This window comes from Corythoichthys intestinalis, chromosome 8 (genome assembly GCF_030265065.1).
Source record: "Corythoichthys intestinalis isolate RoL2023-P3 chromosome 8, ASM3026506v1, whole genome shotgun sequence".
NCBI lineage: Eukaryota > Metazoa > Chordata > Actinopteri > Syngnathiformes > Syngnathidae > Corythoichthys > Corythoichthys intestinalis.
In genome coordinates, this window is record NC_080402.1 from 39,680,276 (window position 1) to 39,705,619 (window position 25,344).

The 25,344-nt window shown below is 40.8% G+C and overlaps 1 protein-coding gene across 2 annotated transcripts in view; it reads right to left on the reverse strand.

Moving 5' to 3' along the window:
* Positions 1-25,344, reverse strand: part of gnav1 (guanine nucleotide binding protein (G protein) alpha v1) — an 85,632-nt gene that overhangs the window by 23,188 nt on the left and 37,100 nt on the right. For both annotated transcript variants that reach the window (XM_057843158.1, XM_057843159.1), the window contains exon 6: positions 21,141-21,269. In XM_057843158.1, the coding sequence (XP_057699141.1) occupies positions 21,141-21,269 (129 nt within the window). The remainder of the gene's footprint in view (positions 1-21,140; positions 21,270-25,344) is intronic.

A 25,344-nucleotide genomic window follows, 5' to 3' on the forward strand; every position in this document is an offset into this window, starting at 1 on the left:
CAATGCAAAATAATAAACCCATTCATGTAAGATTTTTATCATCCGAGATCTGTCCCGCCACACCACCTGGGACTTCGCTTCATAAACGCACTATTTTATTATAATTTGCAGAATGCGCTCGAGGGTTACTTATATTATTAGTGGAAAAAATGAACGGTTTAGAAAGCAAAACTCAATAGAACACGATACTGGTTTATTTCAAATCAAAGTTTTTCTATGTTGATGAAACCTTGGCTTGATTTGATTTAACCAATGCATAGTGATTATCATGTCTAAAAATAAATAATAAAGTTCTTGGAAAAATAAAGGAACGAAAGTGATGGTGTTACACTATCATTAGGGTGAAATATGCACTCGATATCAACAAGTGGGTTCGGTACTCACAGCCCGGCACCATGCATTTGAGCTTTTATCATTATTCACATATCTAAGTAGGTACGCAGAATCAGGGGTCGACAATATAAATGGCCTGGACTTACTTTGAAAACCGTCAGGGCCACAAGAATGCTCCCATCACTGGCCCCATAAAAATAATGCGTCTATTAAAAAGATAGAAAAATCGTACTTCACATTAATTCCCTGTGGTTCCGTGTTATGATGACCTTACGCTATCCCGGTCAAAGACAACTTTTACTATCTATGCAGCAGCCTTTGCCTTCCGTGGTGCGTAAACACACCTCGTTCGCGTGCTTGCTCCCACGTGAATGCGTGCAACCTGATTATTGCTGCTGATTTATTGTCAGTATCTCAGTACCCACATACAGTGCCCTCCATAATTATTGGCACCTATGAAAAAGATGTGTTTTTTAGCTTCTAATTTTTTAAAAAATTCAAATAATATGTGACCTTAATGGAAAAAAAGAGAAAAATCCAACCTTCAATACAAGTGCATATTATCAGTGGGGAAAAAATCCCACATAAAGAAAAAAATTATTTGACATCAAATAATGTGTGTCACAATTATTAGCACCCCTGGTGTTAATACTTTGTACAACCCCCTTTTGCCAACAAACCAAGGTCTGGGAACTGCGATGACCATGGGAGGAGCTTGATTTTGTGTCTGGTGAACCATTTCTGTGTATATTTGGCCATATTTTTAGGGTCATTGTCTTGCTAAAAGACCCAGTGACTACCCATCTTCAGCTTTCGGGCAGAGGGCAACAGATTTTGATTTAAAATGTCCTTGTATTTCAAAGAATTCATGATGCCATGCACCCTAACAAGGTTCCCAGGGTCTTTGGAAGCGAAACAGCCCCACAGCATCACTGACCCACCCCCATACTTCACAGTGGGTATGAGGTGCTTTTCAGCATGCGCATCTTTCGTGGCACGCCAGACCCACACAAAAATACACACGGTCCCAGGCTTCAACTGGGACCGTGTGCTTTGGTCAGATGAGACCAAGATTGAGCTTTTTGGCAACAAACACTCTAAGTGGGTCTGGCGTGCCACGAAAGATGCGCATGCTGAAAAGCACCTCATACCCACTGTGAAGTATGGGGGTGGGTCAGTGATGCTGTGGGGCTGTTTCGCTTCCAAAGGCCCTGGGAACCTTGTTAGGGTGCATGGCATCACGAATGATTTGAAATACCAGGACATTTTAAATCAAAATCTGTTGTCCTCTGCTCGAAAACTGAAGATGGGTAGTCACTGGGTCTTTCAGCAAGACAATGACCCTAAACATATGGCTAAATCTACACAGAAATGGTTCACCAGACACAAAATCAAGCTCCTCCCATGGCCATCTCAGTCCCCAGACCTTGTTTTGTTGGCAAAAGGGGGTTGTACAAAGTATTAACGCCATGCAGGGGTGCTAAGAATTGTGACACACATTGTTTGATGTCAAATAATTATTTCTTTATGTGGGATTTTTTCCCCACTGATAGAATGCACTTGTATTGAAGGTTGGATTTTTCTTTTTTCCATTAAGGTCCCATATTATTTAAATTAAACAAATATATATTAGAAGCTAAAAAACACATCTTTTTCAGGGGTGCCAATAATTATAGAGGGCACTGTAATGTTATACTACAAGACAAAATGTTTCTGAAACCCCCAGCACCTGGCCTAACACCGGGAAAAAAAGACCACTCAAAAAAGAAAAAAATCACTGGAGGAGTTGAGGGAAAGTGAAATATGAAAGGAAAAGGGAGAGAAAGTTTTAGCCCCAGTGGCGAGCCGCTGGAATAGGCTCGGCTACGATGAGACTAAAAACGAGGTTTACAGTGAGGTGTGCAGATCAATGCCCACATATGCAGACAAGTAAGTTCGAGAAAAGTTGACCAGTATGAAACCTTTGGTATGAACATAACGTAACAATTCATTCACGTGACTACGGTGAAAATAATATCGCCATTACGACAATTTAGCTTGAAAATCGTTAGCCATAATTGCCTTAGTCATCTCTTTGACTTCTAAATTTTTGCCATGACAACCGAGTCGAGGGAGACTTCCAGAGGGCGGTAAGGGGAAGACACGCAAGCTTCGCCCAGGCATGGGGCAGTCCCGTGGCCGCGCCTCCACCTGAAGCTCCCAAGAAAAAAATTGTTGTTGGTGTGGGTTTGTTTCCCGAAAACATTAAAATATATGTAAGTGATCATTGGAGTCGATTTGGGTTTATTCATGTTTCTGGTTGGGTTATTAAGGCCAAATTATATCAGATGCGTCTTCGGTACGAATCTGCAAATCTCCTCCGTGCTGACTGCATGCTCTGCAGTACGTCAAAAACAGGACAAAACATACCGGCTGCGCAGAACTGCGGTCCGGCAGGTCTATGCCGTCGTGAGTTCTCGGGTGATCGCGTGCGATACTGTGGCATTAAAAACAACGACAAACACAAGGACTTTGTACTCAACGGAGAAGCAAAAAGATTTGATTGAACATTTTTTCCCGAATTGTTTTTGCTTTTACCATGGGTTTCTGACACTATTTAAAGGCCAAATGTGAAGTAAGGTTGGCCAACCATGTTTTTGAATAATATCAATGGCTAAACAATTATGAGCATATTTTCGTTATTTTTTTAACGCAACCCTTCCAGATTCTTTAACCCATAGCAACGCCCTTGACAACGAAAATGCTTTTCTTCGACAATCTTCGGAAATCTTCGGAATTGACGTCACACCAAGAACTGCGAGGGAAGTCCGCCGTACACAGTATTGTTGCATTGCTTCTCGGTAAGATGCAACGGCGGTGTGTGGCGATGTATTGTTCTCAATCTAAAGAAAAGTTGTATGAGTGGCTGAAGGATAGCAGGACACGTAAATGGACATCTTTTGTTCGCACTAAGCGAATGAATTTCACGCCATCATCGAGTAGTGTTCTCTGCTGCAAACACTTCGAAGATGCCTGCTTCCTTAACCGGTCTGCTTATGATCAAGGATTTGCCAAAAACTAAGTGTGATTTTTGGATAGATGACTGATGACTTTGTCAAAGCAGAGCTGCCAACTGTTGTGGAATGAACAGTAGAAGCTAGCGACGTTAGCCGAAAGCTAACTCGTGGCAATACCCGATCATAGTTGTTGTTGCGTTCGCAAGGTTAAGCGTGTTTAAACTGTGCGTCATCTACGATCTTGTCCGAAAGGGTTAATCCACTGTCAATCGGGAAAGGGGTGTGGATGTGCATATAAGCGGGTCGGCGTCGCGGTAATTCACGCTCATGTTGCCGTAAGAAACACACACTGCCGGTGAGTTTGTGCACATTTATTTGTATTTGTATTATGTATTTCCGCCTTCATGCTTCAAGCATTGCTTTGCTTTTGGACGGTTCGGCGTTTCTTTCACGCTGATCGCATGATAGCCTTCTAGGTTGTGTTTTACGAGAGCCGCTGACAGGTGACATCTGACAACTAGCGTGTTGGTTTAGCGTAGCCATTGAGTCAATCTCGCAGCGAATCAGCGAGCGGCGCAGGTCACGCAGTGAATCATGGGAAATGTAGTCTCGGGACAACACTGAAGTGATGCTTTGTAATCTGTTCGCCTGTGTGAAAAAACTACATTTCCTCACGCCATTAGACGCCACTTCTTCAGGCTCTATCTATCGCTCCGCACAGCCTGCCGAGAGCCCCAAGCTGTGTTCGTACTGTTAGCTCCATGTGTTAAGAAAGAAACGAAGTTGTCAGCACGTCGTGTGTTCGATACCTTTGTCAACAAAAAGCTCATAACAAGACACTATGCACCATCCGTTTAAGAGACGCTGGGACTGGAGAGCTATGAGTAGTAGGAGGCGAGGGGGAGGTGATGAGAAGCAAAACTTTGTGGTTGAATGTGGCGGCAGTCCGCCATTATTTTGCTTTATTATTGTTGCCACAATAAAGTGGAGAAAGCCATCAACGACTCATCTCCTTCTTTCCCCCCAACGTTTTTATATTATTATTTTATATGCACTAGAGCTGCCAGATCTGCCAAAATGAACATGAAGTCTGATTATTGTTTTTTTTAAAACAATTTAATCAGATGGACAAAAACATAAAATTATGTGCAAATGCCTGCATCTTCAAATCATGAAGCTAATAACAGCCTATACTTTACCAATCTTGTAATCTCGATGGGTCTTGTCTCCATTCCATGTCAGGTAGTCTAGGCGCACTGTTTGCATCCTGATTAGCGTCTGGCTCATAAATGTTAGGTCCAACATAAAATTCCAACCTCCTCTTCTTCCTCAAACTCTTCAAAAACTTGGATCTCCTCCCTTGCGCTTGATCTATCGCTTATATCACTGTTTGAATCATTGCTTGAAGGGCTTTGAATGGCGGCCGTATGGAGCGCTGCCATCGCTGTTCTCGGTGTGACGTATCACTTCCGGGTTCGTTCCCTTTCAGGCTCGAACTTCGGAAACGCGATTATTTTGTCAAATATACAACATATAAATTATTTTTTCATGCTTTATTTATTGGACAATGTTTAATTACTTTAGTTGTGACTAACGATGCACCGATACCGATACTAGTATCAGCAGGGGGCGCCGATCCGGCCCGGAATGGTGGTATCGGTATCGGCGAGTACCAACAAAGACGGCGCCGATACCTTTTACCGGTCCATTATTATAACATTTGACCACAGCCTTTTTCTCCTCCTGGCACTCACTACACTCTGTCTCTGTGTTGTGTGATGACACGTGAACACCAAGCAGCTATCGCTATTGGCCTGCTCCAGACCAATGAGAGCGGGCCAATAGCCACTCCTGACCAATCAAAAGGGGGCTTTTTCATACGGACGAAAAACAAACCAGGAAATATGGCGGCGCCGCGGCGGTCGGGAAATATTTCCAAATAGAAATCCCGTCGATTAAAATCAATGGCTGCATGCAAGATTTGCGGCCTGAAAGTTTGGAGATGTGGAGTTAAATCAGCCAGTTTCAATACCTCGAACTTGATAAAACATTTGAAGACGAAACGTGAACGAACACAACGAGTTTGAGCCTGCAAGAGCAGGACTGCTATCCAGAGGAAGAAGGCCGCTGGACCAGAGCAACAATCTCTGGTCAGTTCACTTCGTCTACTTTACTTTTATTGTCTTTTACTGAAAGAAATGCTGCATTAATTTGGGAAGTGTTTCCAAAGTATTGTTGCCACCTTTCAGAAATAGAAATAAGGGACTCCCACCTCCCGAAAAACAGGAGAGACGGGATGCTGTGGTCAATTATTCTTACTTATAATTGTTAGCGTCCGCAAATGCGGAAACAAGGTTGAACCTCGAAGCAGACAACAAGCGGGGGATACATAAAAGGGTTTAATGATTGCAAACAAAAAATAACACGCGATCGCGGGACAGTAGAAATAACAAAAGGAGTCCGTGACAGCAGGTCGACGGACAAACTAAGACGTTAGGCAGCGGTTACAAACGAGAGCAGCACACTAACAGAAAAACCCAATGCAGGGGCATAACAAGCAAATGTAGCGAGATTATTGTGCCAGATGTCAAATAGCGATCAGCAAGGCAAATATCTCGGCAGCCTTCTCTGAGATCACCAGTGCTTAAATGCTGCGTTGATGAGCCTGCATTGGATTCAAGTGCCACGCCCCCACGCCCAGCAACAAAACACAATCTAACCAGCAGCAGAATGTGACAATAATTTCATGAAAGTTGCACTGTTTGGACTTTGAGAGGTTTAAAAAAGTTTATTCAGTTTATTCAGAGTTTATTATTATGAATTTATTAGGGCTGTCAAAATTATCGCGTTAACGGGCGTTAATTATTTTTTTAAATTAATCACGTTAAAATATTTGACGCAATTAACGCAGATGTCCCGCTCAGACAGATTTAAATGACAGTACACTGAAACGCTTACTTGTTGTTATGGAGTTTTGCCGCCCTCTGCTGGCGCTTGGGTGAATGACCATCTCGCATATTGCCTCAAACAGATTACATCAGACATGTCCAAAGTCCGGCCCGGGGGCCAAATGCGGCCCGTGGTCAAATTTCATCCGGCCCCCAGCCTCTGTCATAAAATCAATAACGTCTGGCCCGCACACAGACTTAATAAATTGGTCAGCAGTACTGCTACCAGCATATGAAGTAGCTTACACACTAAATGCTGCTCCTCATTTACCCACTAAAAACCATCAGCACTCTAAGCAACATTACCCCGTGTGACCCTTTACTTCCAATTTTCTAAAATGGCGACAGTCAACAAAAAAAGTAAAGTTGACTGCGACGGCCGACGATTCAAGGATAGGTGGAAATTGGACTATTGCTTCACTGAAATACGCAACAACTGTGTCTGCCTCATTTGCAGAGACAGTCGCTGTATTTAAAGAGTTCAATGTGAGGCGATATTACCAAACAAGACACGCTGACATGTACGACAAGATTACAGGGAAGATACGCAGCGAGAAATTGAAGCAACTTGAAGCTAGTTTAATTTCACAGTAGCAGTATTTCGCAAGAGCCAGAGAGTCGAAAGAGAACGCCACAAAGTCTAGTTGAGAGATAGTTGAAATTATTAATTTTAAAAAAATGACACACAGAATGGCTTGCTAAAATTTGCTTAAATATATTCTTCTACGTAAAGGACGTCAGCCAAGGTCGGCCCCACACATTTTTACCACACCAAATCTGGCCCCCTTTGCAAAAAGTTTGGACACCCCTGGATTACATCATACGAGGCCGTTTATGGACATTAAGAGTGAAGAGAATGCCACCGGCCGCTTGGGGGTAGCGCCGTTCCATACTCATGTTATTTCTTCTAAATTGTGAGACGTTTATGCTGTATTCACAATGCAATGCAAATTGCTATTTGTACTCCACACATATTTCGGGAAGTTTTCTTTCTTTTAGTGGCAATTATGTGTCTCTTGTTGTATTTTGGGTAAGATATGTACAAATATATGTTATACAGTAGAGGCGAGTGGACACAGGCATTCTTTGGACCGCACCGTTTATTGGCAACTCCTTCACAACAAACATACAGTGGGGAGAACAAGTATTTGATACACTGCCAATGGGTTTTCCCATTGGCAGTGTATCAAATACTTGTTCTCTCCACTGTAAGTATTGTTTAGTGAAAGCACAACAAAAATAATATTCCTATCTCTCCCCTAAAAAATAATGTTCACAAAAAGAAAAGCACTTCAGTCTATAGTAATGAGGCCCTATTCTGACACACAGTTAAACAACAATGAAAAATGAACTGGCATTCCATATCAAAATAGCTATGCAAAATACACGTAAAACTTAAGACTTTGGTCACTCTATTTTTATTAATGTTATTTGTATTCCTCTTATTATTATATTACTCTACTTTTGGTTGAAAATTCTACAAATTTTATTAAAACGAAAACATGAAGAGGGGTTTTAATATAAAATTACGATAACTTGTAACTATAACATTTATCGTTTAAGAACTACAAGTCTTTCTATCCTTGGATCACTTTAACAGAAAGAATGTTAATGCCATTTGTGGATTTATTGTTACAATAAACAAATACAGTACTTATGTACAGTATGTTGTATATATATATCCGTCGTGTGTCTTATCTTTCCATTCCAACAATAATTTACAAAAAATATGGCATATTTTATAGATGTTTTCAATTGCGATTAATTGCGATTCATTATGATTAATTAATTTTTAGGCTGTAATTAACTCGATTAAAATTTTTAATCGTTTGACAGCCCTAGAATTTATTTTTACTTTCTTACTGTTGGGCTAGTATTATACATGTTTTATTAATTTCACAAATTTAGCACTATTTTGGCCTTTGAGAGCGGAAGGTTTATTCAACTATTGTCTACTAGGGTTTAGTGTTCTTTTTCCTATTTTGCAAAGGTAAGCAACAGCCTGACAAAGCCTTGATAGCAATGATTTCACATCCAATTATGTAGCTCTTTGGAAAGAAAAAAAAAATTAAGGAAAAAAAATATATATATATATAATCGGGGTGGTATCGGTATGGTATTGGTATCGGCCGATACTGCACAGCCAGGTATCGGTATCGGGGCCAAAAAATTGTATCGGTGCAACACTAGTTGTGACCCTATTTGGCATGTTATGAAATTACTTCACATTTAGTCTTTAACTGCTGTTTTAAATTACGTAACTTGCATAAAAACTCACCGTCCATCCTCAAAGCTTCTGGTATGGCGTTCCATGCAGTTTCTTTTTTAATTTTGTCCTTATAAAAAGGATCCGCTGCATCATAAATTACTTTGTTACATTCAACCTCTATCATGCAGCATTCTTCGTCCATGCTCACTGGTGCTTAAATGTTCGCTGGTGTTTAAACCGTGAATAAACACTCCTGGCTCCGACCATTTTGACGAATGCGTCTCCGGCAAAAATAGAAAATAGCCCAAACCATCCGGCAGGCCTGGCTCGTGATGGTCTGCAGTCAGTCTGTAGCGCTGACGTGGCCGGTATACTTTGAACAATAGGATAGAATGGAAACGAATTGGCTCCGGCGCTATATCTTGACCATGGTCCTCAGTTGGAAAAGGGTGGTGTGCCCTCTCCGGGTCGGGGATGAGATCCTGCCTCAAGTGGAGGAGTTCAGTATCCTAGGGTCTTGTTCACAAGTAAGGGTAGGAAGGAGCGGGTGATCGACAGGCGGATCAATGCAGCGTCTGCAGTAATGCGGACTACACCGGTCCGCAGTGATGTAAAAGAAGCTGACCTGAAAGGCGAAGTTTTCGATTTACCAGTCGATCTATGTTCCTACCCTCACCTACTGTATGGTCACGAGCTGTGGGTCATGACTGAAAAACACAATCCCGAATACAAGCGGCCGAAATGAGTTTCCGCTGCAGGGTGTCCGGGCTCTCCCTTAGAGATAGGGTGAGAAGCTCGGTCATCCGGGAGGGACACAGTGTCGAACCGCTACTCCTCCACATTGAGAGGAGCCAGTTGAGGTGACTCGGGCATCTGGTTCGGATGCCTCCTGGACGCCTCCCTGGAGAGGTGTTCCGGGCATGTTCCGCTGGTGGGAGGCCCCAGGACATGCTGAAGAGACTATTTCTCGGCTGGCCTGGGATTGCCTTGGGATCCCGCCAGAGGGGCTGGTTGAAGTGGGGAGAGGGAAGTATGGGCTTCCCTGCTAAAGCTGCTGCCTCCACGACCTGACCCCATACTAAGTAGTGGGTGGCTAAGTAGTGGGTGGGTGGATGGACGGACGGACGGCTATATCTTGCCAGACCCGGACCACAAACGCGTCCGGAATAATTTGACCTTTAGTGTTCCGGGTTGGTGCACACCATAAAGTTAAAAACGGGTAAATGCTGACCCCACACACCAGTTTTCTACACGCCAACCTTAAACACATATAATAAAATTAAAAACATCATTTTAGCGCAACAAGTCCCTGATCATGTGACCAATGGACTCAAAATCTGTGTGGGATGACAGCACTCTACTGGCTGTATGGGTTAGGCTACGCCTCATTTGTACATTATTCATTATATATGACCATAGAATTGGAATAGGATTATTTGCACTAGATTCATGTTTATGCACCGTTTTGCTGCACATTTCATTAAATCTACAGCATAAAAATAAATATTATTCACGCTATTCAAGCAATTTTTCTTTTTCGTGATTATTGGGATCAATAACTGATGCGTTGACCTGGGCCAGTGGTTTCGATAGTTGGGCCAGTGAACTTCAAAAGCCACTAGCCCTCATTGTCTACACCTGAGCATTATAAGTACATGATATAGTGTGGAAAAACAGAATCTTTAAGGTCAGCACAGGAAGAAGAAATTTTAATATGGTCATACATAGGGATGGGAATTGAAATCCAATTCCAATTCGGAACCGGTTCCGAGTGTTTCGAGGCCTCGACATCACAATGAAAAAGCCTTAACGATCCCTTTAACGATTCCTAAAGACGCGTATTGCGTCGTGACGTGTCTTGTTGTCCAGACGCATCAAACTAGCATGGCGCCAAGAACCACTCGCTCCAAAGTTTGACTACACTTCACCAGGAAAGAGTGTGAAAATGAAAGGTTACAACGGGTAAGCACGAGCATTGCAGCCATAAACATAACAATGACAGCACGTAGGTTCAAACGCTCGAAAGTGTGTCTTCACTTCACGAGGAAAAATTACAACAAAGCGACTTGCAGTCATTGCAAGGTGGAGATAACTGCATCGGGAGGGAATACGACTGCGCTGTCCTCACAGACAGGCTAAGGCTCAGTCCTGGCTATACAGCTAGTTAAACTCCCAAATGACGATGCAGAAGACGTTGGTGTAATTTGCTGACTTTATTCAACCATCACTTGAAGAGTGAAACTAAGAATAGAAATGAAACAAATCAATTTCGACCCAAATAACAAACAGGTTTGCATCAACGTAAATCACCGATGATTAGCTGCTAATAACAGTAATAACAAATGGTTAGCATTCGTTCGCTAGCATTAGCACATCGTTCAAACCACTACACAACTGGATTTAAGTGTCCGATCGCGAGTGGAAACACAACAACAACACAAAAGATGATACATACAGGCGTTGCCTCTGTAGATATTAACATTAACAAAGAACGTAGGCTCGTAGAAGTGTTTCCCTCTCTCACTAACTCGCTCACTCGCTTGGATGCGGCATTTCTTCTTCGGGTGTAAGCGCGCTCTTCTTCACGTGAGCGCGTTCTTCTTCGCGTGAGGAAGCGCAAGGGCGCCCTCACTTGAGCATGTAAGCGCCACAAAAACTAAAAGGCATGCATTTCAATGTAATGGTAAATAATACACGTTAACCCAGCAGTCCCAAAACTGCGGCCCGCGGCCCAAATACGGCCCACCTCCACATTTGGTCCGGCCATTTTGATTTTTTTTTTTTTTTCTCAATCGTGTTATTTATTTCCTGGCCTTTTCCTTGAATTTAGAGAGGGTTATTTGGTTATTATCTATTTAATTAATAGTGTCTTTATTATTAATTATTATTATGATTATATTATATTATTATTTTTATTTTATTTACTTTCAGTCCGTGAAGAATCCAGAAAGGGTTATTTGATTGTGGCTTTCTGAAAAACAATAATTTTTTTACATTTATGCACTTCTGCAATCGTCACACTTTTTCTGTTACAAACTGACCCCGGCCCCTCATCAGAGAAGGGAAAAGTTATGTGGCCCTCACAGGAAAAAGTTTGGGGACCCCTGCTTTAATACATATTTCCAAAGGCAGAACAACAACCTATCTGCCAATATGTACCAATATTTTTTATTTCTATTAGATAAATGTTTCAGTAAAATGTTACACATTCTTGTGTATTTGCCACTTATTGCCACAGTTAACATTGAGGCTTTGGGCTTCTTTTGATCTCGTTGTGAGTTTGTAAGGTTGTGACTTCTGATTAAACAAACTCGATGCCAATCAAAACGTTTGTTCTTCTTTTTCCCCAAATTAGAATCGATAAGAGAATCGATAAAGAATCGAATCGTTAAGCAATATCGATAATGGAATCGGAATCGTAAAAATCCTATCAATTCCCATCCCTAGTCATACATTTATATTTGATATGTAGTTTTCTTGTGTAATGCTGAACTAATTTCTTGGAAAGCACATATTTTCTTTTCGCTCAGAAATACTATTATGACTACATATTTAAAACAAGTACTGGTACTTCCTTGTATGTTGTTTTTTTTTTTTGTTTTAATTTAAAAAAAACAACAACAAAAAACAATCAAAATGTACTGTATGTCTCTTTACAGGAACAATGGCACACAACATGTGTACAGTCATCTGCATAAAAGCTACGCCAAGAAATCGAGTGTAGATTTTTCAAGGGCTGTCTATTGTTCCTCACTGTTCAACACGATTCACATTAGTGAGGCTTAACACAGAAAGAACCCAATGTCAACAGCACCCAGAGACGAACAAATATTATTTCGATGTTGACTTCAGTCATCGTTTGACAAACTGATTTATGCAACATTGCTTATGTCCTCATGAAAAGCAGCTCTAATGTGTTTCATTTAGGATTACTCAATATGAGTAGTGGGGATAAGGGACAAGATAATATTGTGGAAGCATTACAGCCAAGGTAATCCTCAGGTAGACATTACTAACAACAGAGAGCACATAATTGAGTTTGGTTGTTCATTTATACATATTCCACCTAACATTGTGTATGTTTACTAGTCAACAGAGTCACAATAACACTACCAATCAGTTAGGCTTATAAACATAACCTTCTCTAATCACGCATATAAAACACATATTCATAAATGTTATATTTGTGCATGCACTTAAAAAACCTGCTACAAACAGAAACAGTGGGTATTGCTAAATTCTTTGTAGGTGCAGATACACATGGGTCCAAATATTGTGCCTCTCGCGTCGAATGTGTCAGCACTACAATAACAATCAGTTTGGCAAAAAACACACTCCAAATGGTGTAGCGACGCACCTATGTAATATCTAAATCTGACACGAGGTACCCCAGGAGTATATCAGCATAAATGTGGTTCTTTCCCTTACCAAAGTAAAAAAAAAACAACTAGAAAAAAACAACTAGAGTCCAATGGATTAGGAAGTTTGGACAACGGCATCACTCCCAGCTAATTGTCTCCAAAATAAACAAGCACACAGACGTATTCTCTTAACGGGATCCACGGATAGAAAGAGTTGTAGTTCTTAAAAGATAAACGTTATTAGGAGTTAAAATAATTTGATATAGAAACCCCTCCTGATGTTTTTGTTTTTATACAATTAATAAAATTAGTTAAACTAGTAGGTTGCCGCTGATGTCACAGGGCGGTGACATCACATGGTTACTCTGCCAGGCTTCCAGAGTATGACTCTAGCGCAGTGGTTCTTAACCTTGCTAAAGGTACGAAACCCCATGAGTCTTTCAAGTGTGCTATCCGAACCCTTTGGAATTATTTTTTTTTTTTTTTTTCAAATTCAAAATCAATATATCTAAGGTAGGTTTATTTGCATTCGAATTTCTTCATTTACACAGCATGTTTTAAACAGGCCAAAATGTATGTTTTTTATCTTCATGCTTGCAGCATTACCAGACCACTAAACCAGGACTGGCCCAATATGCATAATTTTTTCCATTCAAATTTGGAATAATATATCTTATATTGTTCAGCATTAGCAGCATCAGTTGCATTAACCTTGACCGTGCAGTTTGTCATGTTTACATCTCAAATGTTATCAAATTTAATGAAACACCCTGTACAAAACATCGCCAAATTTGTACACAGTGTCATTATTTTGAAAAGAAAATCTTCTCAAAAATCAAATAAACAGCAAGAATTCACAACAAATAAATTTCCTTTTATTTTGCTTTTCACGTTGGAAAATGAAATTAAACTCAATTCATTTCACACTGTTTCTATTAATTTTTTTCATCTGGACATTTTCATTCAATCACAACTTTGCCACACAGACTATTTTCATTGTGTAAAATGTGACACAAATTTTGTTGTTTTTTTCTTTATGTCAATGCAGTGCGCGGCACCCCAAAGTCTGTTGTACTTCCACATACCAGGTGAGCGTCAACCTTCCACTGAGCAAACCAGTAGAGGAACAAAAGAATTGGAATAAAGCCTGTAAATTGGCGACTAACCAGTCCAAAACCTGGTCTAAAACGCCACTTTGCTTAGATTTAGTCAGCGTCCAAAAATAGGGCACTGAGTGTCATAACCTTCACCGAACCCCTTAGACTGACTCACCGAACCCAGATTAAGAACCACTGCTCTAGCGACATAAACATGTCATCTGTTCAACTCTTTCAATTTGAACCCGAGAGGAAAATTAATGAGCATGCCAACACTGTCGATATTTCACAAAATGAGCAGCAAGAGCAAAATGAAAAGGAAAGACGAGATGAGATGAGACGAGGGTAGGAAAAAAAACTGTGTTCTGCCAAATTTGCTACAACGGCGAAATGCCCTACAGGAGGCGTATTTGACACCCAAAGTACTACCGTGTGCTTGCAGCTTGTTTAGTTTAGATGCATATAGACAAAACATGATATAGGTGTCTTAAGAAAATACTTAAAGTGCGTATGACACCAAAAAGCATGTTTATTTCATATTTCACGCGGTGTTTTATGCTCCAGAATGGAATGGATCATTTGGATATGTTTGGAAGTGATCGTTATATTCAATTTTTGAATCCCGCGCCATGAAAATGAGTGACTTCCGGCTTCAGTCTCGGGTTTAGGACGAATGCGAATGTCACGTCACCCAAGTCAGCATCTCACAATACAGCATTGCTTTATAGCATGCAGATGGACTGCGGATTCATCTGATTTTGCGGATTAATTTGTTAATTTTTCGCATCACGCCAGCCAAACGGCTGCAGAAAATTGTTCACCATAAAGAGGCGTGTGAGCCTTTTTGGGTTTCAAAAAGTTCCCATTCACCGCGGATAATGGCCAAAACAAGCCCTACTACTGTGGGACCATTAGACTTACGAGGAAATGAGTAAACATCGCATTTTGTATTATGTCAAATACTGGGATCATGGCACACATTTTAATCCGGAGGTGGCTTGCATTTTGTGGCTGATTGTCCACCAAAAATGCCACGCAGCCGACGACCGGCGGCTTGTCGCGCACACACACACACACACACACACACACACCCCCGCCGAGAGCGCTATACTCGGCTTATTGCCCTCTTCGAGTGCCCAGTGTTCTTTTAATTTTTCAACCCCATCAGAAATTGCAACTTTGTGTTAAAAATGGCCACGAATACAGCTATTACAAAGTAAACACTACAAACTTTCTTTAAATTAAGGACTATTTACTTACGTTTGATCATGGACGAACATGTAGAAAAGTTCTCCTCGGACACATCCTGCCATGTTAGCTGCACAACAACTGCACACCGGTCTCTGTTTACGTCTTGGCCGTGTAGTAAAGCATTATTTTACGTCATATTCCTGTTGATCATGTGGCAGCTACGCGCTCCTCTGACGTCAGCCGGTTTGTCCGGCAGTATTCTCCAGCTGCTTCCCCTGCGAGCTCTCCTGTCCGTAGCAGGAGAACGAGCTCTAACTTGCTTGCCACCGGGCGGGTTGCCAATCAGCGAAGACAATCGACAACCACGCCGCTGCGTAACATAATCCGGGCTAGTTTTGTGTGAGTTTTCGCTTCAAAAAGCGAAAATAACACTTTGAGACGTCACTTGGTTCGGGTTAGCATGTCGGCTAGCTGTCACGCCTCTTGGTTTGTTTACATTCTTCGAAGCCGGGGCAGGGACATGACAAAAGCCTGACTACTACTACGGTGGCATAAAATATCATTCGGGAGGTGCGACAGTAAAGGTGACGTCGATAGTTTTGGCCATTATGGAGTAATTTTGCCATGTCGTATTGAACAAATGCATTTTTATAATTTCATATTCCATTTAGCACAAGACTGTCATTTATCATGAACATACCATTTATTTAGCAATTGGGGGAAAATACTTCGATAAAAAGAATATCCTGTAAAAATATTGGCGTAGAGAGACTGAAACAATGACATAATGCGGCTCTCTTCGTCGCATTTTCCTCGTTCTAAATAATTCCCCCTCAATGAGTTGAATTCTAAATCAGATGAAGCCATGACCCTGCTGACGTCATCCTCCTGTTGGGGACGCTAGAGCCCTATAATGGTAGGCGTGGCTAAACGGCGGATTAAAAGACTAATTTCTCCTCATCTGCGCTTTGCCATATAGTATATAGAATAGTATATAATCAGGGGTGCACATAAGTGGTCCGCATGCGTACCGGACGTAGACAAACGCGCTGGCTCTCAACGACTTCCATACGCTTTTGCGTACCGATGGCTGACCACCGTATTTGCGGCGGACACGAGAAAATAACTTCTCAAAATGTCAAAGAGGCAGGCCACACTGAGTAATTACTTCCGTGTTCCCCCACCCCCGTCAAAAGACAGACAGACGACAGAGACTTCACCGGAGCTACCGAAAAAAGGACTTTTGCTGAAAAGTAGGAGGTACCATGGCTAGAAGCAAATGATGCTCGCACGGAAATGCGGTACAAATTATGCTGTGAGAATCCCAATGTCGCCGATAAGAGCAGCGCATTTTATGTAGGGTCAAAGAATTTCAGCCATCCAAACTTTGAAAAGCACGAAAAAAACAGAGCATGTGGCAATTAAGCAAACTATCGATGTCAAACAGGACCCCGCTCGCCCTATGGACAAGTGGCGGAATAAAGGTAATGAACAGCGACATGCACTGACAAACGTGTTTTTGCTCGCATTTTACAAAGCTAAACATGCACGTTCAATAAGGTCTTATGAGGAGGACATCCCACTTTTAAAAAGGGTTGGAGTTAATGTGGGAGCCGCATAATGCCCTTTATTTTGAATTGGTGCTTTTTATTTCTTTACATTTCACTTCAAAGTAATGGCAATTTTGTTGTGCCAGTTGATGTTAATCAAGCATTAATTGTTAATATAATGAATTAAAGTTAATTGGCTCTAAGTAAAGCTTGTCATAAATTTATCGCATCAGGCGAGTCGGCTCTCAAGCTCAATGAGGACCAAGTCACATCTCCAGGTCCTCCTCTGAGAACCTGGGCAAAAAAATTATGTGCACCCCTGTATATAATAGTAGTATATCGTATATAGTCTCATCTCAAAATATGATTCTAATTCACATAATAATGCTATTTGAGACTTTTTTTTAATCCTGTCGTACCAACTTATACTCAAACAGAGTAACATCAAATAAGTTTAAATATGCTACGTGACTAATGTGATCAACAGATCAACAATCTGCTTTAAAACTACCACAGGAAAACACAATGCTTAAAAGTATGGGAGGGAAACATGCAAAAAGTATTTTGAGGCAATGAGTAGTAAAAGGTAATAAAAGACTCAATAAAAACACAAATAGTAAGTACTCACCGCTTTTAACCAATGAGTGCATATGTTGGACGTCTTGCCGCGTAGAACGAATTGCAGTAACCCAGTAGTATTCGTTGAGTGACAGTGACAATCTACGTCATCACCCTGAGCCTCCATTGCGCGCATAAAACATGGTGCCCCCAGTAGATCAAGCCATGTACTAAATATTATAGAATTTTAAATCAATGGCAATACTTTATGTCTTTCTAATAACATATTTTAGTAAAAGAGAACAATTGTGGCTTATTCAACCCTAAAAGTCTTTAAGTCCGAGGTTCCCTTCAAGGTAAGATGAAGCTAATGCCATAGCTGTCTTGCCAAAATACTTTAATTGATAAAAAAAAAAAAAAAAAAATTGCATATCAAAGAGTGACGAAGCTTGTCTGACTAGCAACGGTAACTAAGGAGGGGGAGCTTATGCGAAAGGTCATTTCAAACAAACAATGGAAATTTACTCACAATCTACTGCACATTTTTTGCTAAACATATAGAACTTTCATAAATGTTCTATTCCTATTTTCACAAAAAAAAAAAAAAAAAAACTGCTAAAATGAAAGACAACTGCTGTTCCACAACTCAATACTTCTGTATTTGATCTGATAAGAAAAAAATGACAATATAATATTTTGACGAGAGTATCGCAACATTAACTGATATAATTTTCTAGTCTCTAGTGAATGCAAGCGTTGAGGATATGGATCGTCTTGCGCTCTCCTTTGTGAAATGCACCACACACAAAAATGGAGATGTTAATATTTCAAATTCTCTGGTTTCAGGGTGGCGCTGTCATCAATATGCAAGGATCATGGTAGGATTTAATCTAAGCCTCTATAATTGGTTTGCTTTTGCTAAAATGGCGAGCACAAACAGCAGCTGCAAGACAACATAAAAGTCAAATAAACGTAAATTATTTTAGCTTTGTTGCCTTTATATTTAAATGCAATGTACAATGGAACCTTCAAGTTCGACGAGAATAGGTTTGAATCATATCTCAAGAGAATCTCACCACTTTTTATAATAGCATTCAAGGTTTTATGGTCTATGTCTGCACAGTTGTATTAATATTTATTATTTATGACAAAGATACTGAGACTCCAATTTGCGACTTTCAGTTAGGCGATGATGGCAATACAGAATGTAAATGTCAGCCACGTGGAACGCCCGCCCAATCCAAAAAAATCTATTTGTTCACTGGGTTGATTGGTCAAGACCTGTACTTGTCAAAATGCCAACAATATGCAGATAGCCTAATATTGCATAACCGAGTTCACTGCTACAAGTGCCATTTTTCACCTTCATTGACACTTTACCAGCAGTAAGCGCCTATAATGAACAAAATTACCTGTTTCAAGTTCATTGCTAAGAAGAAAAACGGCCAGTGGAAGTCGGCAATTCAAAGAATGACCTAATTTTTTGTATTCGTTCCATTTAATACAAATGTACTTAACATGCCAGGATGCTACCGCTGTGATGAAGATTTTCAATTTGAAACGGCATAATGAGACGGCGCCTTGGAAGTGGGAGGACACATTTCCTTAAAACCCACCGGTAAAAACATCATATGCCGCAAGCAGGATTCCTGTCACATAGTAGTAACAAAAAGTAACTTATTGCTCCTCAGCGGTGAGGATTTTTGTTATGTAGAAGCCATTCTCAGATGCAAAAGGATGGTACAAAGAATTTGAATAACTGGACACAAGGAATGAGGAGACCGGCAGCCCTGCTCGTCGTCTGCATTGTAATATTTTGCTCATAAAGTGCCCTCCATAATTATTGGCACCCCTGGTTAAGATGTGTTTTTTAGCTTCTAATTTTTTTTTTTATTCAAATAATATGGGACCTTAATGGAAAAAAAGATAAAAATCCAACCTTCAATACAAGTGCATTTATTCAGTGGGGGGAAAATCCCACATAAAGAAATAATTATTTGACATCAAATAATGTGTGCCACAATTATTAGCACCCCTGGTGTTAATACTTTGTACAACCCCCTTTTGCCAACAAAACAAGGTCTGGGGACTGAGATGGCCATGGGAGGAGCTTGATTTTGTGTCTGGTGAACTATTTCTGTGTAGATTTGCCCATATGTTTAGGGTCATTGTCTTGCTGAAAGACCCAGTGATGACCCATCTTCAGCTTTCGGGCAGAGGGCAACAGATTTTGATTTAAAATGTACTGGTATTTCAAAGCATTCATGATGCCATGCACTCTAACAAGGTTCCCAGGGCCTTTGGAAGCGAAACAGACCAAAGCAGTCCCAAACCACACGGTTGGGACCGTGTGCTTTGGTCAGATGAGACCAAGATTGAGCTTTTTGGAACCAAACACTCTAAGTGGGTCTGGCGTGCCACGAAAGATGTGCATGCTGAAAAGCACCTCATACCCACTGTGAAGTATGGGGGTGGGTCAGTGATGCTGTGGGGCTGTTTCGCTTCCAAAGGCCCTGGGAACCTTGTTAGGGTGCATGGCATCATGAATGCTTTGAAATACCAGGACATTTTTAATCAAAATCTGTTGCCCTCTGCCCGAAAGCTGAAGATGGGTCGTCACATGGTCTTTCAGCAAGACAATGACCCTAAACATATGGGCAAATCTACACAGAAATGGTTCACCAGACATAAAATCAGGCTCCTCCCATGGCCATCTCAGTCCCCAGACCTTGTTTTGTTGGCAAAAGGGGGTTGTACAAAGTATTAACACCAGGGGTGCTAATAATTGTGACACACATTATTTGATGTCAAGTAATTATTTCTTTATGCGGGATTCTTTTCCCCACTGAATTGAACATGTATTGAAGGTTGGATTTTTCTCTTTTTTTCCATTAAGGTCCGATATTATTTGAATAAAAAAAAATATTAGAAGCTAAAAAACACATCTTAACCAGGGGTGCCAATAATTATGGAGGGAACTGCACATCCAGACGCAAAAAGAAAAAAACAGAAAAAAAGGGACACATCATTGTTGGGAAGTAGTGCCTTTAGGTCCCACTTTTAAGGCGGATGTCACACGCCAATGTGGCATTTAAGTTTTAATAGCCACTTGAGTAATAAAGTGCTCTGTGTGTTGCCAACCATGTCTTTGGGAAGCCCTTTGTTTTGATCAGTGGCTTGCCGCCATAGTTGTTCGTTTATTTTGTCAATCGACTCACCCTGTAATGCGAGCTAATGTATTCTTCTTTTATCAGTTCAGTTATTAATAAACGCACTAAATATTATAGATTTTTAAATCAATGATAACACTTTGTGTAACATATAATAACATATTTAGTAAAAGAGAACAATTGGGGCTTATTAGAGCCTACAAGTCTTTAAGTCCCAGGTTCCCTTTAAATATTTATCATGGTTTTACATTAACGCAAATAATAACTTAACACTGCAATTATGACAAAGTCTTCAACTAAAGCCACAAAGAAAACCAGATAATTCTCTGTCACCCTGTCAAGACCATCAGCACCTTGAAAAAATTAGTTTCGTCAATGGGAGATGAAGAATAAGATACGGCTGATCGGGAATAAATATGATGATCTGACATCCACCCACTGCTCCTATACTGATAAGGACACTACGCTGCTTTTGACTGAAAGTGTGTAAGAGTGTGTGCTATATTGAGTTATTGATGAATGAATGCGCACATCTACAATTTACATCTGTGGGCTACCACAGGGCTGTAGACAGAGATAAGAGCGGCTCAGCTCAAAAAGTGAAGGAACTTCAAATGAAAGGTCTTTTGGAGATGTGTCAAGAGCGTTAGTAGTCTGAGGTATCTACTACTACTACTGCACTATGTCTCATAGAGGATTGCTGAAGAGGAAACTGTAAACTGTCTACCTGAAAGTGAGATGCTTGACCTTGAACTGGGTCTCTATCACACCTGTAGTCCTCAGTCGTACACGCAGAACATCCATCTCTGTGGGGATATAGTCTGGAGAAGAGATGCGGCTCATATTTTCAAAGAAGCTAAAAAAAGAAAAACAGAGAGAGGGAGTAAAATGACGCAAAAGGTCAAAAACAGAGGAGACGTTTGAGGGGTGGGGGAGGAAAACAAATCACCTGCAGACAAGCTTGAGATCAAAGTGAAAACTAGGAATCAATTGCAAGTGTGTGTGTATGCGTGCATGTACATGTCATATCATAAGGCCATTACTAGACGCAGCAGGTTGAGTGCAGTGATAAGATTGAAGTTCCTGGGGGAGTCGTGGCTCATCGTGATGAATATTAGCACTGTGGTTTACCATCATAACATACTGAGGCAAAACTTTCATACACAGATTCGCTATGAACACAATTAGAACAAGCAACTGTGTTGCGCGCCCATGAAAGTGTGATCCCTATGCAAACACACACTCAGGAATGCACAAGACATCTAAAAGTAGCTGTTCTGACTGTGACATTCTCGACTCGTCATCCCGAATCAGTTTCTTGGGACACCAAGATGCATCCCGCTGTTTAGTAAACACAATACAAACACAGCACTGCTTGGAAGAGATGAAACTAGAGGTGGGAATCTTTGGGCACCTAATGATTCGATTACGATTACGAGGCTACGATTCGATTATAAATCGATTATTGATGCACCCACCCCAGCTATTAGCTGCTTTTAATGTTTCCTACATTAGTTACAAAAATTGTACAAAAATCCTCTGAGGCTTAAATAAATGACTATTTCAGTATCAAGTTAACAGTTCAAAACAGTAAAAAAAAATACTCAAGTCCCCATTCTGTGTCAGCAGCTTTAAATTACATTCAATTAATTTAATGTTGTGAATCAACCGTTAAAGTTGTTAAAATTGCTCCCGTTATTCCATAATTTCCCTTTTGTCTACTTTTGAAATATGAAAGTTTTAAAACTGTTTCATCATTTAAAGATGGATTCAAGTAAAGATTTTGCCGATTTAGGAGTATTTTAGATAAAAAGTTAGTTAGGTTCGATTGGAAGAGCCAACAGCAACAGCCTTCCAGGGAAATCTATTGTTTTAAGATGGCGCTGTTTAGTAACGCCGGCAAGTCTGTCATTTCACATCTAGTTTTCTATACATACATGTGCTGCTAACGCCGCCGAGTCTCTCATTTCACATCTAGTTCTACGTATGTATATATATAAACACACACTGCATATTCTATGTTCTTTTGCCAGCTTGTCAGAGTACGTTTTGTAAGCACTGTTTATTTCGTGAACGCATTTGAATGCATTACACGGGAGGCAGAGGGTGGTCACGCTCTGCTTCTACGAGCAGTCGCCGAGTTGCGATTGAAATAAATCCTGAGAAAATGACAAAGAAAGTCTAACATCGTTACAATTGTTGTGCATTTGTGCACTTACCACAAGGAAAAAAACAAATAGAAACATGGTGTGGCGCCGCGTATATTTCCCGCAATAGGAAACCACAATCGGGAACGACCAGAGGGACGTGTGCGTAACAGTGGCCAAGACAGGCGGGGCCTTTCGGGGTGATCATTTCGTGAATCTTGCTCTCCTGGAAGTGGCACAATTTTCCCCTATGTATTTTTTACATACTCAAGTTCGCTCGGCATCAAGTCAGGAGGGGCCGACCCCACCGCTGGCTGATTGGTGACTTAATGCACGAGGCGATCTCGCTCATCTCCGCGCGACCCGACTTGAAGCATATTGTTGCGACGTACATTTGAAGTGTTCAAGATTAATGTGCGAATGCGCCATCAGCTCATCATAGCTAGTTCATGTCAAGCGAGCCAGTGTTCTGTCAAATTTTTCACCCCATCAGAAAGTACAACTTTGTGTTAAGAATGGCCTCGAAAATGGCGGTTACAAAGTAAACACTAGAAACTTTTTTTCAATAAAGGAATATTTACTTACGTTTGATCATGGCCGGACATGTAGAAAAGACAGAGACATCCTGCCATGTTAGCTGCACACAACAACTACGCGCCGCTCTCTTACAGTTTACGTCTTCACCGTGTCGTTAAGCATTAATTTACCCCATATTTGTGTTGAACATGTATGTTTACGATGTTACTTGTTTATTAAGCACCTGTGGATAAAATTGAGAGTCCAAATGAATGTTTGAGAGGGCTTCTTCACCACCACAAAAGCTATGGGAGAAAAATATTATAACGGTGCAAAATTTGGCAGAACACCAACAGGTTCCACATTTAGGATGACGGGTTGGCAGAGAGCCATATGCGCCAATCAAAAGAGCCATATATGGCTCAGGAGACATAGGTTCCCAACCCCTGCTCTAAACCATGATGTTAAACATCTTTGTTTTCAGGTAATTTGATAGTTGTTTTGAGGCTCCCATGATGCTAATCTTCAGTTGAACGGAAAAAAAAACTAAAAACTCCTTTCTCAAGATTGGCTTCACCTTTGTATGCATGTCAAGTGCCAATGAGCTTGCTTAACAACATTTATGGTCCAATAAGTAGTACTTAAGGTATTTAAATCAATAAACAACAAGGGCTCCCAAATTTATGCACATAGCTTCTTTTGTTTAAATAATTATTGCAATATTTCCGTAGCCCCTATAAACTTCTTCAAACTGTGTTTGTCTGCTATATTTAACTGAAATCACTGATCTGTACAACCAATGATTCACAAAGAAAAATCTTGAAAATGATCAGTGGTGCTCCAACTTTTTCAAATCAATATACACAAAGCCACACGCGCACACAGTTTCCCTCTCAACAATTTCCAAAGTTGAGACCCCTGAACATTTTTAAGTCAGAAACAAATTTGTAAATATGTTCAGTGATGACGCACTTCCCCTTCAAGAGCCTGGAGCTTACTTAGCTGTGTGTATTCAAAAATATTTGGGAACAAAGATGTATTTGATGATTACCTCTAACTTGGCTGATGACAGAAGTTGAACACACTATTAAGTGTTCGTATTTACACACTGTAGCCTAAGCCGATTCTCCTTGCCACTGGGAGGCAGGCAGACAAAGACTTTGTAATGAAGTATCTTTATACCCCATTTGAATTTTTAACGGCATCTATCCATTAATTCATTTTCTAACACACATCCTGTTTATCATCACGCTCCAGCTGGAGATCACTATGTGACAATGTATAGCCACTTTGATAGAGCAGAGAAGGATTCTTTGAGTATTTCACTATAAACCAGGGGTCTGCAAGTCCGGTCCTCTAGAGTTGCTATCCAGCTTGTTTTCCATGTCTACTTCCTTTAACACACCTGAATCAAATGATCAGACATTTGAATCAAATGGCATTTGTGTTGTTGTGTGTGTTAAAGGAGGTAGACGTGGAAACCAAGCTGGATAGCGACTCTCGAGGACCGGACTTGGAGACCCCCGCTATAAACAGTGCGAAACCATAGACTTCATAATGATATTGACGGGACATGGGGCGCAGGGACGATTAATGGGGGCCTATCACCGTCAAAGCTGACCGAGTTGAAACACAGACAAAGAGCTTTTTACGTTGAAAATTCTTGTGAATAAATGCTTGAATCCCTGAATTCTTTTCGATACGGACGTAAAACAGTCTCAATTCATGGGTAGAAAAAAAACAGGCAGTTAGCACCTATTTTACATAAAAATGTCAAATGTGCTGCTAGTCTTTAAGTTATTGTGGCCCTGCCTTGTCACCACTAGGGATAGGAACCGAGACCCGGATCTTAATGAGAACCGGTTGCGTGTGTTCCGATTCCATGGCATTGGAACGATTTACGTTTCGAAATGTACGCATGTTACACACGTTTGTTTCGGCAAGCACGGCTAAATGAGTAGTCATGGAGAGACTTCTCATCAAGTGTTATCTGGAGAGAGGCGTTGCCGAGTGCATATACATTGATTTTCACAGGCCACGTCATTATTCATGAGACTACTTAAAGAAATGGAGATTTTTTCCAAAAAAAGTCTATTAATGGGTCTATCGCAGAGGTCACGGAACCGCGGACATCGGTCCGGTTCCGGACCCCCAAGCTGTTTGGATTGGATCTCACGCTGTCGCGACTAATACACGTTGCAACAACAAAAATCATTTTTGTCTGCAGGTTTGCAAAACGGAGGTGGGCAACATACAAAAACCTTAGCG